The sequence below is a fragment of the Strix uralensis genome, chromosome 15, assembly GCF_047716275.1.
Source record: "Strix uralensis isolate ZFMK-TIS-50842 chromosome 15, bStrUra1, whole genome shotgun sequence".
NCBI classification, from domain to species: Eukaryota; Metazoa; Chordata; class Aves; order Strigiformes; family Strigidae; genus Strix; species Strix uralensis.
The window spans coordinates 6,820,990-6,838,479 of NC_133986.1; the positions used below are offsets into that span (position 1 = coordinate 6,820,990).

Consider the following 17,490-nt stretch of genomic DNA (forward strand, 5'->3'; position numbering starts at 1 on the left):
ACGAACCCATATAAACTATAAGTAAAATTGCTGTTAGTAGCAATCAGTGAAAAAATAGTTTCTAACTGACAGTCATTCTCAAAGAATGTAGCACAAACTCTGCTTCTGCTCACCTGGAGATCCCCTGCGTTCCCAAACACTCCACTGGGCTATGGCGGGTGGGGGCAAAGCACCATAGTTTCTGTTAACATTTAAAGGCTCCAATTCTTTAAGACAGACTTAACTTCCAGAGGGCCTACCAAGGAGCACACCTAGAATGTCAAAGGACAATTCTGAACCCTACCACTGATGTTCAAGTTTAGTTTTTAACCATATGAGGGAATTGCTCCTCTGAAAACAAGCTTGCCAGTGGGGTCACAGGTCCATACACTAAGCTTTCCTTCATTTTTCTCTCTTTTATTTATTTCTTTATTGCTCTCATTTTATCATTTAAAAATGCTGAGAGGTTAGAAAAGAGTCAGATCAAGTCAATGTGCCAGGCTAATGTTTAACCTTAAATTAAAACCTCACAGACAAAAAGGGAGTGTACTACAAATTTCACAGCTAAGTCCCCTGCTCCAGTCTGCCTGAGAGAAGCATCAGTAGCACTAGGGTCTAAGTGCATTCAGCACCTTCCTAACTCATACTTCACTATATTTTTTTTTCCACCTTAGAAGTGAACTGGGGGGAAAAAAAAAAGTCTCCTCGCTGAATAGTCTTTCTGTTTTTTTATTTGTCACTGATGAGCTACAGATAAATTTCAACTTTTCTGTCAACTGAGTTAATCTGCTCAGAGCAATAGCTACAGAAAACCAGAATCCTCCATCAGAGAATTGTCCAACTGGTGCCATGTCAAACTTTGTAGCTCCAGAAGTCAAAAAATTTGTGGCTTGGGACTATGTTGTTTTTGCAGCACTCTTTTTAGTATGTGCTAGCATTGGAGTCTTTTTTGCAGTTAAAGAGAGGAAAAAGAAAACTTCAAAGGAATTCTTGGTGGGCGGTAAGCAGATGACATGTGGACCAATAGCTTTCTCTCTCACATCGAGTTTCATGTCAGCAGTAACCGTTCTGGGGACACCCTCCGAAGTTTATCGCTATGGGGCATCCTTTGTGTTGTTCTTTCTTTCATATGCACTTGTCATCATTTTTACTGCTGAACTTTTTTTACCTGTATTTTACAGATCTGGCATTACAAGCACTTATGAGGTAAGTTAAAATTATTTAAAAATGGCACTATTCTAATATAAAAGTCAATATCATTAATATAGATATTTGTAGAGAAAAATCTCTGACAGAAGAGTTTCTACAGTGTTTTACAGAACAAGTGTATTGACATGTGAATTATTTTTAGAAGCGGGTTGCATTATTCAGACTAATTATTTATATTGCAAAAGTTGAAAGCACAAATTAAGTCAGAGCTCCTGTTCTGCATATATAGCAAAGATACGGTAAGGGTTTATATACCAGCACCAAATTAAGTTACAGCTCTAAAATATTTAAAATATATCCAAATGCTTCTGATCTTATAAGTAACTATTCCACTCTGGTTTAGAGAAGAGGTATTAAAGACAGACTTCAAGAACAAAATTCAGTAGTATCCAATTCAAACTTGGTCTAGATCTGGCAATTTGGTCCAATTGACTATAAAAGTGGACTACTTGATATCCAAAAAGCTGAGGTGGGAGGAAGGGATAAAGAGATAGAGGAGGGCAGGTCTCTTTCATAAAAAAAAAAAGTCAGGGCTGGAAAATGAATTCTCTAGGAAATTAAATGAATGACCTCTGAATTTTCTAGAGTTTTCCCCTGTCATTCTTCCTGGGACACATTATTTTCTTCATACGACAGTTCAGTAGTTAAAAAAAAAAAAATTAGTAGTCCTCGTGATGTTATTGCTAGGAGCACAGTGTGCAGCCCTTATCTGCACACCCATAGGGCAGCTGTCGAGCATTTGGGAGTAGCCTTTTAGCCAGTTTAATCAACTGCTGCAAATTTGGTCACGGCCGTTTGTGGGCAGTTTCAGCTAAGCAAGAACCAAGGATTTAGTTCATGAGGAGCTTCCTGGTAACAAAGGTTGCTCATGTTCTTTAAGCCCCAACCCAAGGAGGGGTTTTGGTCAGACAGCTCTGCCTGGGTATTTGGAAATATTTCAGTTACAGGTTGGAAAACATAAAATAGACCATCTGTTCCCATTGCCAGAAGTAACTGTATTTTCTAGCTGGTTTTGATGCAAGATCAGAGAATGAATTACTTCTGTCATCTGAATGACTGAAGGTGTCACTATAGCCAGAGAGTCCCTTCAAGCATGCTGGAAAGTTGACTCTGCTGGGTTCATGAATTAAGTCAAATTATATAAATTATTTATTTGTATGGCAGACTGTGGGGCTTATTATGCAAGAGACACAAGAAAGATTAACATGAACTAAATTAATAAGAAAGAAGCTGCTTTGGAAGTACTATACGTAGAGGTTTGTAAAAGAGAAGACTTGTAGAGCCTGTGCCTGGTGCCTGCTGAGGAGTGCAGGGGACTGGGGCCCAAGTCCACCCAGGGCTGCGTGGGAGACTGCCACAGGGTTAGCAACACAGATTCAATTTTTTGGTCAACTCTACAGGGAGACTTCAGGTGGTGACACAGCCTTAAAATCTGGCTTTTGGGGCTAGAGATCTACCAACCTCTGCAGTTTGCAGTAATTAGGAACACCTCTCTACATCCACCTGGAAGTCCATAAGAACTGCACTTGCCTCTCCATATTGATGATGTGCAGGTTTGGCATTAGACTGAGACAGAGCAAGTGAGAAAGGCAGCTTAGCTTAAGCACTGTGAAACTCTGTTCATGCTTCTCCATCTGCTCCACCACCACTTTTGTCACTACATGAGTCAAATTATACTATTTCTCCTAGAGGTGACCTCAAGTCATATAGATGGAATTTAGTCTCATTTGAAGTTTAAATTTCTTTTCCTTGTTGCCCTTGGGCTCTTTCAGTTATTCCCAATACAAAGCAGATACTGATTACTGCAACTCAACATATAACTTCAAGTACATGCTATTGATGAGAAGATTTCTTAAATGAAATTATTGCTACATGTAATAACAATCATGCTCTCCTGCACATTACTCATAGCAGTAGTGCCAGCTGCCAGTAATTTAACTTGCATAGCAAGCTGTTACACAGGGCAAACAGAAGGTTAATAGCTGTGTCACAGCTGCTACATGTGCAATTTACTGAGATTCTTCTTTTTCCTAGTATTTGGAGTTAAGATTTAACAAGATTGTTCGTCTTGCTGCAACACTGATCTACATCCTGCAGACGGTAAGAAGACCTTGATTCTTTGTTTATGCTAGTTTCACTCAACATTTATTTTGACAGATTAGTCTCAGACTACACATTTTTTTATAATGAGATGTTTTAATGGGTACTCCTTTTTTCTTATTTTTTTCACTTGGACTGTGAATGTTAAGAAGAAAGAATGGTTGCTTTCCTAACTTTGTAGCTTTCTCCTGTTTAGGATTAAATATGCCATTTTTGTTGTCTTTGACACTTGGATGTTGTGCTGAACTCTCACAGACTCTCAAATTCTTGGTCTCATTACGTTCCCCTGAAGCCTCTCTCTTTCCAAATGAGTGGGTTCTATCTGCCTTGAGAAGCTAGATGAGCTGTACTGGGTATGCTTAGTTCACTAGTTACCCATTTATGACACTGGGCTGAGGCTATCCCATGGCAAAGTGGCAGCTGGTGGCAAGGGCTGTTCCCAGCACCAGGACCCAGGGACTAAGCCCAGCAGCCCACAGGGCAGAAATCACTGCCTAATGTGAGCAGACTCCCCATCTGTATACTGCTCTGCATTGCCATAGAACACTGACTACTTGGCACTGGTGAGGCTGCACCTTGATGACTGTGTTCAGTTTTGGGCCCCTCACTACAAAAATGACATTGAATTACTCGAGCGTGTCCAGAGAAGGGCAACGAAGCTGGTGCAGGGTCTGGAGCACAGGTCTGATGGGGAGTGGCTGAGGGAACTGGGGGGGTTTAGTCTGGAGAAGAGGAGGCTGAGGGGAGACCTCATCGCCCTCTACAACTCCCTGAAAGGAGGTTGCAGAGAGAGGGGATGTGTCTCTTTAACCAAGTAATGAGTGATAGGACAAGAGGTAATGGCCTCAAGTTGCACCAGGGAAGGTTTAGACTACATATTAGGAAGCATTTCTTTACAGAATGGGTGGTTAGGCATTGGAATGGGCTGCCCAGGGAGGTGGTGGAGTCCCCATCCCTGGAGGGGTTTAAGAGTAGGGTTGACATAGTGCTGAGGGATATGGTGTAGATGAGAACTGTCAATGTTAGGCTAATGGTTGGACTAGATGATCTTCAAGGTCTTTTCCAACCTAGACGATTCTGTGATTCTGTGTGGGTAGATAAAATAAAAAACACTCCTGGCTCTTGGATAGAGATGTTGAGCAGAGACTAGCTTTACTTACCCCCCAAAACCTCACTTTAGTAGTACTACTTAACTTTACCTACTTACTTTACCAAAATAAACCCCACGTAAGGAGCCACTCAAGGCACTACTGTAGACATCAAATAGATTTTTTTGCCCTTTGTTTTAAAGCTTCATCAAGTTTCTCAAAAGATTACGTTAGTTATGTATTTGATGGAAAGTCTTAGGATGTTGGCAGACATTTCGTTCTATGTTAATGCCATTTTATTAACTCTAAAACCTTTTGCAATCGATTTGAATGCTTATTCACTTCCAGGCTTTGTTTCTCCCTCAGTTCTGTCAGAACATTCACATGAAGGGCATTGAGTCAGCTACTTTGAAAGGGATTGAGTGGAACAAGGGAAGTTTAATCTCCAAGAACAATCCAAGTTCTCTCTGCATCACTGTTAATATTTTCCTGAGACCTCCTCTTTCCATCTGACTAGGATATTTTTCTCATCTAGTCATCTTCACAATGGGTGAAGTAAAAGTAATACCAAGATAGATAATGGTCCTTCCAGCAGAAAAGAATTAAACCAAAGATTTTTATTTTGTAAAGGCTGAAACAGAAAGCCATATAAAATAAAGAAACCTCCTGATCTGGTATTTTGCTCTGAGCCCCAATCTAAATAGAAGCCTTATCACTGAGCATTCATATACATTTTTTTTGTTTTCATGAACTTTTTCTCTTTCAGATCCTGTACACAGGAATAGTGGTTTATGCTCCATCACTGGCACTAAACCAAGGTGAGTTCCAATACCGCACTACATGGCTACTCCAAATACCCACACCACAAAACAATTAGAATAAATGAAGTGAGGAAAATAGATAAAGAAATCTAAAAAAAATTCCTCACAAGTTTTGTAAGGAGGTTTTTGCCTACACTTTGTAGTTCTGCATTTCGGACTCCTTGGATCTCTCACACCAGTAGATTAGCAGGAGCCCCACATTTGCTGTTCTGCTCTCCTTTGCCCTCAATAAGGTAACCCAAAGAGGTTAGCAATGAACAATTTCTCAACATCCTGACAAAGTTCACAGTACAAGCTGATCATCCAAGACATATTCTGTACTTTGATTCCCCGCTTCCCTGTCTCCTGTGTTCAGGTTCCAATGGGTATAACTCCATTCCCTGCAGCTGGAGCTGAACGCTGTGCTGCTTTCTGCACATTTCTTTAATCAGTCTTTGCAAACTAGGCATGCAGCATCCATCATGATGGCATTACCAATTTTACTGTTATAGAGCATAAAGAATCACCACGGCCCAGCTCCTAATTTAACCAAAATCGATTGGGAAGAGATTGGGAGGCTCTTTTCATTGTTCATCACCTAAGTTGTATCCATTTTGCCCAACCCCACCTCTCACACAGTGTTGAGCTTTTCTGGAGCTCAACTGAACTTTACATGACAGTTCGTGTTTGTTATTAGGCCATACTAACTTTGCTAATAAGTAAACCTTGACAAATAGACTTGCTCTCACAAACGATGCCCAGTGGGAGACACTTCAATATAAGCCAAACCAGAATTTGTACATCTTGTATAAAGTAACTTTATGAAGTAAAATGAACACACAAAATTGTTTTAATGCAGAATATTTTAGCATTAAACTGTTCCTAGTTGCAGGGAATGGAATTTAGTTTGGGGCTGGGTCTTTTTCTTAAGATTCTTTGGAAATCTCTGAAGAACTTGATTTCTCAAGAGAAAATTCTGGACTAAGAACTGAAGGAAAGCATTTCTTATAAAGCTGTCCCCCATAGGAATGATGTTTATGCAATTATTCTTCTTACGTATTACTTTTGCACGCTTGAAAGTTAGTTAAATCCAATTTGCAAGAAAATAACAATGCAAAACAGTATCCAGTAAAGAAACCTGAACAATCCAGAAAAACTCCTAATAGGCACAAAACATTAAAATTAGTAATTACTCCCATCCTTTTAAGGCTAAAGCATCATAGCTTTTCTGTTACCATCCAGATGACCTACTTCCATTTCATTAACCATTTGGGTTTTTTTGGTTTCACAGTCACTGGATTTGATCTCTGGGGCTCTGTAGTTGCAACAGGAATTGTCTGCACTTTCTATTGCACTCTGGTACGTAACAGGCATAACCCAACAGCTAGAACACAGATTGTTAATTCAACCATCCCTTATACGTGACAGGCTATTGCAGAAGGGCGGCTTCCAAATAGACTCCAAGTGACTGAAGTTTAAGTAGGAGAACATAAAGATAAATTTCTTTTAGACTCTGTGGTATAAGTAAGTCTATTTGGAGAAAAAAACCATTTCCTTTCAAATCCTCTGCTGTATGTCTCAAGGTTTAAACCAGACAGCTTGAGGCAGAGTCCAGATAAGGAGGCGATAACCTTCCCCTGCCACACCAAATCTTTTTTGTAAATTGTCCAGATTACAAAAAAGATAAACATGGCAGCAGAAGCGGCAGAGCCCTGGGGCTCAGGACACAACCTAATTTCTGTTCTCATTACCATTAATGAATTTTTTCAATATTTCAGTCAAACCTCGTTGAAGGCATTTATTATGTTGCTCTAGTACAGATTTGATCAAATATGAAAGTATGTATGGAAAAAAGCAGAACTGCAAACTTTCTGGAGCTATTTTTCTGTTTTAGGCTAATTGTGGACCACTGGGCTCTGAGAAGTGTACAGAGTGCTATGGGAAGTACAAGCTGGCCAGCTTGTGCTCCCTAAGCTTTTGTTCCATACTGTGGCATATTCTTCAAATGCATATAAAGGAGGCAGAAAAAAAGCATTTACCTGGAGGTCAGATATTCTCATATGACTGTGGACAAATCATTTAGGCCATGTCATTTTCTGACCTGCAAAAATACAACCTTCATGGAAGAATACAAAGATTAGGAATATCCTGATTTGCTAGATGCTATACATATGGCTCATAAGCTCCTGAAACAAGGGGTCTTTCCGCCTTTTGATGTACTTGAACAACAGGAAAGAAGATGGAGCATACAGGTTCTGTTTGTTTTAGGGAGGATTAAAAGCTGTTGTCTGGACAGATGCATTTCAAATGCTTGTCATGGTGGCTGGCTTCGTGACGGTTTTGATTCGAGGAACTACTCTGAACGGTGGATCGACCAAAGTCTGGGAAGATGCCTATGAAGGATCACGACTAAACATATTTGAGTAAGAAATAAATGGTGCAAACCTTTTATTTTTGTATATTTAATGTTTAGAAACCCTACCTTCACTAAGACAAAAATACTCAGCCTTGTTACTAGCAGTGAACCACCTCAGTGACTCAGAAAAGTTCATTCCCTATTTCTCCAGTTCTTGGGGACGTAGTTGATCTTCCAGGAGACCTTAACTCATCTTTCTGTTATCCTCTTCAAAGAAATCAAAGCTCTGCTGAACTCAAAGGGAGCTTTGCCAATTTTCTTTGTGTAGCTACAAATGCAGCCCAATTATTCTTTCTAGCTGTATATATCTTTCATTTTAAATACACTCACCACAGCAGCTAGCAAAGGTGCACCAGCACTGCGATAGCAAACTGACCTTCCTTTGGCTGTTTGTGGCCTTGACTGAAAAGCTCATTGATCAAGGCAAGTCACTGACAGAATCTAGCAGCAAGGTCAAATGTTATCTGCTATACAAATCAAGATTAGCAGAACTGCAAAGATGACAGATGAAAGACAGAAAGATGTACTCGTACCAGATAGAATTACTGAGTAATGAAATTTCATTGTTAAAAAAAGGTAACTGCAGCTGAAGCAATTTCTTGTAAAGGAAACAGCACATCATGATGATGTAACTAAGAGTTTGGAGGATTTTTAGAGTTTAGTAAGTAGCTTTGTTCCTTGCAAAGGACAGGGTTCCAGGCAGGATGGCTTTCAGGTGTTGCTGCAATATGACAAAAACCTGAAATCTGAGCATGAAAAGATTTATAAGTGTGATTTATCTCACCTAATTGGTCCTCTGACACAGTCTGCATATGTGTTAACCCTGACCTGATAGTAATGTGTTCCAATATAAAAGTAAAAAAACTTTCAAACCTAAACACATTACATGTTGTCTGTGCTAGAAAACAGTATTACCAATGTGGTACTTCTCATTCAGAGGGTGGGACATACCAGGTATTTCTGACAAATCACCTACTTCTTGATAAATAAATGTATGTTTAAACAAGCGAGCTGAATGGCTTCCCTTTCTCTTTTCTAGCTTTGATATAGATCCTTTGAGACGACATACCTTCTGGACAATTGTTATTGGGGGAACATTTACATGGCTAGGGCTCTATGGAGTTAATCAATCCACAATACAGAGATGCATTTCTTGCAAATCCGAAAAGCATGCTAAACTGTAAGTTACCTGTAATTAACCTCTTTGAGCAATCAAACATATTGATGTGGAACTATACGAACAGTTTGTCAGTTATGTTAAATAAATATCAGGATCCCATTGGGTAGTAGTAAGCTAATTTTGCCCTGACAGTCTTACTCCCTTTGACCCTAAATGGCATAAGTAAATGCAGAAATTAAAGTGGGTAGTTATCTACATCTTGCAGTTTCATAATTTGGGGTCAGGCTGCCAAATTAATCCTCAGAAGCACTATACAGAAAAGATGCCCACACAGAAGTTGTGCTATCTACAGCTTTATTGGAAAAATGTATTTATTGGAATTGTGTTTATATTGCATTGTATTAAAAGTGGTTATTGATTTAATGAGGAACTATAGTACAAGGCATGATCTAAATAAAATGAGATCAATAAATAAAGTTATAAAAATTCTAAAATATAAGAATAAATAGAATCAATGGCAAAGAAACTAGTGAAACTTCACAGTATAGACATATAGGTCTCCAGCCCACTACCTTAAGTTCAGCATTAGTATGTGCATAGCTAGACACATGTTCTACTAAAACAGACTGTTTCATACCCCTGGTGCTAATTGCTTGCCCACTTGGCTAAGGTATAAAGGAAGTAATTTTTTTCCTTCCTCAGACAGTTTTTTGCTAGCTTCAATCATACTCATTTTTCTTAAGGTCATGACAGATTATATGAATTTAACCTGCTGAAATTCAGTCTCTGAAAATGTTTGGAAGTCACAACAGTGAGAACATCAGTAGTAACAAATCCTGAAAAAGACCTTCGAGTCCCACTAGCACAGCTCTGAACCAGAGCTCAGAACTGGACCTAGCAAGAGACCTTGTGCAAGGTGATGTCCAAACATGATGGAGACTAAGTAAAATTTGGCAACTCTCAGGAACTACAGGATTACTGAACCACAGCCACACAACGTCCCCAGTGGATGCTGCCACGCACATCCTCTTCGTGGACTAGTGAAAAAAACTCAAGTGTGCTACTTTGCATGGCAACATTGCCACCATGACAGAATCCACGCAAAATAATACTCTGCATGGCTTAAACAGAGAACAGTAACAACTCCTGACAGACAAAAATCTGCTCTCACAGGGGACAGGAGGGACAGACACAGCACTCGGTGCATCCTGTTCTGCATAAAAGTTACTGGTCTTCGATCAGTCTCTTCCAGCTCTACAGAGCTACCTAGAACCTTGTTGAAGAGCATAAAGAGGCTGTATTTTTTCCATGTTTTTTAAAATCAGTATCAGACAAAAATTCTTAGCCTGATGATGCCTTTAAGAGATTACATAACTAGCTTTGATTAAGGTGTCTCTCTAAAAAGTTAGAAATAACTAACTTGCAACAGCTTTTCTAGATCTATCTTGTATTAAATAGAATTTCTCTCCTTTGTTCTAGAGCACTTTACCTGAATTTATTGGGACTCTGGACAGTCCTGGTGTGTGCAGTATTTTGTGGTTTGGTGATGTACTCTCATTACAAAAGTTGTGACCCTTGGACAGCTGATTTCATTTCAGCACCTGATCAGGTACAGATACCCACTGTTACCATTAGGAGCTGCTTTGGGCCCAGACATAGCACATACAGAGACAGTTTAAGTTTTATGGGATGCTTTATGTCCTTTCAGTGCTCAGGCACTGAGGTGGTTGCCAAATAAGGGCTAGAATATATCTATTCTGGCACTCCTGCAGTATTAATCTGATTGACCACTTCTGCCAAACAACATCCCCTTTGCTCAGAATCTGATGCCCCTTGTTAGCTGGAACAAAACCAGAATTTAGCAACATGCTCAGATGCAGCTACTTCTCTTCCATTGCCTGGGAAAATCTTAACTAATTGGTTGCATTGCTTTTGTGCTCCTACCCCAGCTCATGCCGTATTTTGTTATGGACATTTTTTCTTCGATGCCAGGAGTCCCGGGACTCTTTGTCGCCTGTGCATTCAGTGGAACGCTAAGGTCTGTGAATCTCAAGTGACATTTTAGCTGCGTACCATTGATTTCTTGAGGACCCAGAGCAAGGTCAAAACATGAAACCCTAAGAAAAGCCCAGCTGATTTTCTTAGCCTGTTCTAGGAAGAAGCAGTGGTGCTTTGTTGAGTTACATTACATTCATGCCAGAGTCCAGCTCCAGTTCTCCAGTATCTTTTTATCCCAAATACATTTCAGAAAAACTATCAACACAGTCAAAAGGATATAAAAACTGAGGAAACACCAGTTCTCTTTGTAACAGAGCTCAGCTTCCTGAAATACCTTTGGAGCTGCTCATGGTGAAATTGCCTTTACTCGATCCAACTGCCACAACATCATTTCAGGGATAGACAGCTTTTCAGCAAGTCTGCCTGCACATGGAACAGAGTGAGGCTGGGAAAAAGAGATGTCTGCACAGAGAAGTTTTAGAAACTGTGTGTTCTTCAGGGGGGTGATGCATGTTATTGTAGTTTCTACCCTCTACTGGCCAAACATCAATACTTTATAGGACATTAAAAAGGGAGAAGATTCAAGTTCACACTGACATTATTTAAATGCCATAGAGTCAATCTCCAACAGGCTGTTTCTAAATATTCTTATCTGTAGAAAAAGCAGGAGAGTGTTATCAAAACAGGAAAAAAAAGAAAAAAACCCCAACTCTAAAACAAAAAAAACCCCCCCGCAATAAAAGACACTGACTGCTCTCGGCAGGAGACTTAGAGAACACAGGTAAGGGCACCGAGTACCAAATACTGTGCTGTAGGTATTGACGCTGACATATTGTCACAACAAAGTCACAGAGATCATATTCACTAAATATGGATTAACTCACCTAGCTAAAAGAGTCAGACTATTCCTATTCTGTATTTTTCAGTTATGACAGAAAGCAGAATAGACATTTTGTGGAGGAACAGGTTATCACTAGAGGTCACTGCACATCCTTTGGCTTGTAAGGGAGTAATATCTTTGCTCTGGAACACATCTACATTTTCAAGGTCTTTGCAGCTTGGGAAACTGAAGGGCCAGTTAGGATGAGTTTGTATCCTGTTCTGTGCCAGCATGAAACAGGGGCCCTAACCATCGCAGAAGACACAGAAACCTCACCAGCATTAGCAGTGCATTGAAAAAGACTCTTCAAGAACTGTACATTTTATAATATTAATGTTAAACAAGAGGCAGTATTTCTCTATAAATACAACTTTATTTCAGATTACTTCCTATTTACTTAACATTCTTCTTCCTTTCTACAGCACAGTAGCTGCTAGCATCAACGCTTTAGCAACTGTTACCTTTGAAGACTTGGTCAAGAAAGGTTTCCCAAACCTCTCTGAGAAGATGAGCACATGGATCAGCAAAGGCTTATGTAGGTATCCTAGATGGGATCCATTTCTTTAATGGCAAAGGAGTCCATCCCCCCAATTGCTATTACTACAGAAGAAAATAAGGCAGAATTTTATATACTCGGAGCCTTGAGAGTCTCAGACTCTCAGTTGACTCTGAGAGCAGTTCTGTGAGTAGTGAAGGGCACTGTCTAGAGAGACTCCTTCCAAAACACACTTGTGCTTCGGAAACCTCAACAGGAGTGTAACCCTTTACAGACTCTCAGGATGAAGGTCAGTCTGACGCTACAGTAAAATTAAGCATGGGTGCTATATAGTACAGAAACAAACATAGATTAGCATCAACAACCACTACTGAAAATCTTCAGAAAATTTTTGTTTTCTGAAAACACTGGGGAACACCATGGGATCTTCTTTACCATACAGAAAGAGTATCAGTGCAGTTATTACCACATTACTCTACAGTAGCATTACTAAATACTATTGTTTTACAGTAATACAGTAAGATTTCTATTCAAACTTAGAGTATCACAGAAGGAGGTTGCTCAGTTTTTCAGAGAAAAACAAGTATGTAAGAAAGACTAATAAAAAGCAGACCATCAAAATATCAAGCATCCAAAGTGGTGTGAAATTTTAAGATACTTTTTCCAACTATTGCAGTAACATCGTAACTTTTTTAAGTGTTATAATAATATCATAACTCTTTACTGATGCTTGCAAAGATCACAGAAGAACCAAACCAGTAAATTCTCTGTCTGCAACCTCCTCTGTTCCTGCTTTTCTACTTACTACTTAGTTTTTGCACTCACGACATAGATAATTTTCACCTCCAAAACCAAGGTGTGCTAGCACATGAGTTTTGGTTGGCTTTCCTCAAGACTGCTACATTCAAAGTTAAAACTGGTGTCAAAGGGAAAAAGCCCTGTTGCTTATCATTGCTCAATTCATTCATTAGACTATTTTAAAAGCACTATTTAAAGGAAACAGAAACTGAAACATTTCTACATGAGGCATAACTTCTAAATTAATTTAATTGCTAAGTTCTGCTTCATAAGAAAAAACAACCAACCAAAAACCCAAGAACACTTCACACAAGATGCTGCTGGGTGCTTAATGGACTGCTTTAAACATCACAGCCCAAAGTACAAACTCCTCCATACAGCCTGGTCCCTTCAGATACTAGATGAATTAGAAATCATCCACGCTATTGACCAGCACTGACAACCTCACTGCCTGATCTTTTCCAGGTATATTATACGGTGTCCTGTGCACTTCGATGGCTGCAGCAGCATCGCTGCTGGGAGGAGTTGTGCAGGTATCTCAATAAATGCAATGAACCGAACACGAATGAAGTGCTATGAACTGAACAAATAATGCTGACAGCACTGGGACTGCTGGATTACCTGAACAGTTTCTGTGGACACTGCTGAGCAGAAAACCCATGAAAAATAAAAATCATAAATCCCCCAACTTCCTCACTATTTAGGTACTGCTGGGAAATGATACCGAGTGTGATTCTCTCTTTAATTGTGCACCAAAATCACTGTCGGTCTCTTCTCCCCCTCCATTTCCCACCGAAAATTATGAAACCAGAACTGTGCACACTTCCTCCAGCTGTTGCACTAAGCTCCTGTCTCTTTTCTACATCCACAGGCTTCCCTCTCCATCCACGGGATGTGTGGGGGGCCCATGCTGGGATTATTTACCCTGGGAATTGTGTTCCCTTGTGCCAACTGGAAGGTAAGAAAAAAACCACCCCTTATCTAAAAGAAAATCTCATGGTGTTATTTGGTTAGTCTGTCTTGAAAATTATTTGAGTTTTCTAGATTTAGTCTCTGGGCTGCTTGTCAGATTTAGAGCCTGAGGAGTCCAAGATCTGCTTTAGAGGTCCCTTTTCACTGTCTGATTTTATCCCATTTGAATTTACCTCTGCTCAGCTGTGGAATAATTGGTGATTAGATTGACATGAGGGCTTTTTTTAAAAAAAATATTTTTATTTCTGAGTTTCTTCTCTTTCATTAAAATGAAAAAATATTCAATACTTGCCTCAGCCTATATTCACCTTGAGAGACACAGAATGATTTCAATTTTTCTGCCTTTGTTAACTGAGGCAAAACACAATATGAACTCATTTCATATTGCCCCACGAGCAGTCCCATCACATTTGCCCAGAAATAAAACTGAATTCTGTATTGCAATTCTGATCATCATAGTTTTGCTTCAGCTCTTATTACTAGAGAGCAATAAATCACCATGATTTATGCCAAGAGAGAACAGAACTGGTTTACGCTGAGAGACTGTAACCAGTCATCATCTGCTCCTGCCTAATTCACATCGCAGGGAAGCACTTCCCGTGCATCACCTTTAACAGTACCTTTCTATGCCTGCCAAGGGTGCTATCGGAGGCCTCTTAGCTGGGATCACCTTAGCTTTTTGGGCTGGTACCGGCTCTTTCATTTACCCTGCACCACCGACAAAGTCCATTCCTCTGCAACTGTCGACTCTCAACTGCACACTGGTTAACAGCACCGAGGCACTGACGACAGCAGCTTCCACAGCCTCTCCAGACAGGTATTTTCCCTGCCGTTACCACCCAAGCCTGTGTTTTGGCACAACACAGCCCGAGCCTGCAGCGTGCATCCGGGGTGCAGCCAGTAACTGCCGAGCAGGCTGGGAGCATGAACCGCTGCCGGCCATACACCGACTGCAGCGTGAGCTGCGGTTTGCTGGCACAGTCCAGAAACAACAGAAACGTACCCATTGATCATCACTGGCTGCTTTTGTCATCTTTTCACAGGCCTTTTCTGGCAGATACCTGGTACTCCCTGTCCTACCTGTACTTCAGTGCCATCGGCTGCCTAGGCTGTGCCATCACAGGGCTGTTGATAAGCTTTATAACAGGTTGGTGTTCAGTACACATATTTATATAAATGCTTTTGCACAAGAACCTGACTCTGCTGTTAAAACAGCTTCTAAAGAGTCCAGCGAGCATCTTGTGATACACGCTCAGGAGAGAGTAGCAAGCTCCAATCCCGCTCCCCACACCTCATGCTCTGAGGCTCCCAAGGCTCACACCTAGCTTTCCATAGACTTAGGTATTATTTTCTCCTTTCAGGACCCAGTAAAGGAGAAGATATCCCACCAGTGTTAATTAAGCCAGTCTGCAACCTGTTTTGCTTTTGGTCCAAAAGCCTCACAACTTTCCTCTGGTGCGGCGTGCGGCACGACACCCAGGTGAGTACCTGACCCCCTCAGCTCAGCCCCGCCGTGGCCCAGGAGCAGCGGGCGTGCAGGCACGTATGGACGTGAGGGCACATGCCACACAGAGCAGGTTAGCCTTCAGTAATCACCTTTTACAGTTGTGCAAAGGATGCTGTGTAGGCACTACAGATGGGAAGTGAGATCAGCCAAACCCTGCTCAGCATTGCTCAGTAATAAGTCACTTATTTTCCCTGTTTACACAGTACAGAGGGACTTGGGGTCTCTGAAGACAAACAGCCCTGGGGATGGCCAGCAGACCATGAAACGGGGGCTGACCTCCCTCTCCCTGCCCTCCCGCTCCGGCAACTGAGTGGGGACAAAACCGTACTTTACACCCCAGAGGGGAGTTCACTGAGCTACTGCCTCTGAGCACAGAGGGAAAGCCTTTAGTACTCACACGTCCACGAAGCTCTGTGGCTGCTGCCATCCCCACTCCAGGCCCAGCAGGTCCTCTCCCCACGCAGCACTGCTGGCCCACCAGGCAGGGCTGCAATCACCAGCACCTGGGCTGCCCCGCCCACCACCCCCTCCACCCGCTCTTCCCCAGGTGTCGCAGATCTTTGTAGCTCATTAAGAAACCACGAATGACAAGCACCTCTTTTTCTTGCACCATTGTAACAGTTTGCAGGGAAACAGTATTGCTCCATCTTAGCAGAATCTGCCAGGTTTAGAGAAGGGACATAAAGCAACATGTGTTTTCAGCTCCTTCAGAGCACTCTAGAGGTGCCTTTAAATATTAGAAGTAATCTTTCAGCTGCAAAACTCACAGTATTTGACGATAAGGTAGAAGCTGTCCCTCCACCCAGCTGGCATTGTTTGATATTAAACGTAATGGTTTAATTTGGAGGCAGCTGTGGCTCTAGATTTGCTTCAGCTGTTTTTTAGGTGCTCAACACAGACTTTGTCTAAAACTTTTCTGGAGGAAAAAAAAAGTCGTCTCAATAAAAGCAGAAAAAAACCCACATATGGATTTATACCCTTGTATTTGCTTAAAATGTAAAATAAAAACATTAAGTAGTTGCAATGTGAAACCACTGAGGCAAGTGTAGGGCAGACAAAAACCCAATCCACTAAAATGTGGAGAAATATGCAAATAAAACACTAAATTTAAGTGATTAGGAAGGCACTGAGGGCACATTTCATGACTTTTACATGAACATAGGAGTTGTGAGAACTTGTTTCTGTTTCTTTTGCCAAAGACTTTCTATGGGGGAATGAGAAAAGCAGTGGTCGTGTATTGAGGGGACATACTAAACTGTGCCTGTTTGTGGGTCTGAGAGCCATTTTATGTAGTGAAGGAACTCAGGTTTATAAGAAAGATTGCCAAAATTTCAAAATGCAACAAGATACCCTTTAAGCAAAAGAAAGAAGCAGTGAATACAGGGTTCAAACTACTAGAGCATTTTCTTTCTTTTTTCAGGTGGACTTTGAAAAAAATCTGCCTGAAGTTATTGCAAATAAAACTGGAACAGATGACACCTTCAAGAATAATATCAACAAAGAAAACAAACGCCAGTTCCCTGGTTACAATCCTGAGGAAAATTCTTATACTAATATAAGCAGAGAATCTCGTCTCTAGAAGCTGATGGACGAGGGACCTTTAATCAAACTTTTTTTTTCCTCCAGCTTCAGGAACGAAGAGTTCTTTTTATTGCTTTTACCAGCTTGTAGATGACCAAGAGGGAACAATTGCTCTCTATAGCAATAAAGGCCATATTTTTATTTATGAATTTCATGGCAGACCTGGAAAATCATTGGACAAGGGGGTTTTGGAAGCACTGCTGTTTCAGAAGAAATGTTTCATGAATCTTGTCACGGAAGCTCCTGCTCGGAAGCAGCCACAAGGTGTCTCTATCACACGCTCTGCTCAGTAACTAGTCACTGAAGGGAAACGTGCAAAGGTGAACTTGAGTAAAGCAAGACTTCAGGGAAGTTTTTGAGGCCTCTCAGGAAGGTGAGACTGGGAACTGCCCTCTGATGGAGGGGAGAGGGGGGAGGTCAGGCTGAGCTAGTCTCTGCCTATTCTTAGGTATTACAAAAACCCTCCTCACAGGAATGTTGTATAGACCAGACTGGTCTTTTAGTGACTGAGCTAATCATGTTTGCTTCCTCTGTGGAACTAAGATT

At 40.9% G+C, this 17,490-nt stretch overlaps 1 protein-coding gene across 1 annotated transcript; it reads left to right on the top strand.

Annotated features, from left to right (window-relative positions):
* Nucleotides 1-721: 721 nt before the first annotated feature.
* SLC5A12 (solute carrier family 5 member 12) lies at nucleotides 722-17,006 on the top strand. Its single transcript, XM_074884566.1, has 15 exons — nucleotides 722-1,185; nucleotides 3,223-3,288; nucleotides 5,143-5,194; nucleotides 6,468-6,535; nucleotides 7,445-7,599; nucleotides 8,632-8,772; nucleotides 10,192-10,321; nucleotides 10,662-10,750; nucleotides 12,013-12,125; nucleotides 13,350-13,417; nucleotides 13,756-13,842; nucleotides 14,495-14,673; nucleotides 14,900-15,003; nucleotides 15,218-15,336; nucleotides 16,784-17,006. Exons 1-15 carry the CDS (start codon nucleotides 829-831, stop codon nucleotides 16,940-16,942), a joined length of 1,887 nt encoding a protein of 628 aa, XP_074740667.1. The 5' UTR covers nucleotides 722-828; the 3' UTR covers nucleotides 16,943-17,006.
* The last annotated feature ends 484 nt before the right edge of the window (nucleotides 17,007-17,490 follow it).

What these genes read in the sequence shown, in the direction of transcription:
- SLC5A12 (XM_074884566.1), top strand. Translation starts at nt 829, where the DNA reads ATGTCAAACTTTGTAGCTCCAGAAGTCAAAAAATTTGTGGCTTGGGAC. An exon ending in ATCACTGGCACTAAACCAAG is followed by an intron (nt 5,195 to 6,467) that starts GTGAGTTCCAAT and finishes TTGGTTTCACAG; the next exon opens with TCACTGGATTTGATCTCTGG. An exon ending in TCCACAGCCTCTCCAGACAG is followed by an intron (nt 14,674 to 14,899) that starts GTATTTTCCCTG and finishes ATCTTTTCACAG; the next exon opens with GCCTTTTCTGGCAGATACCT.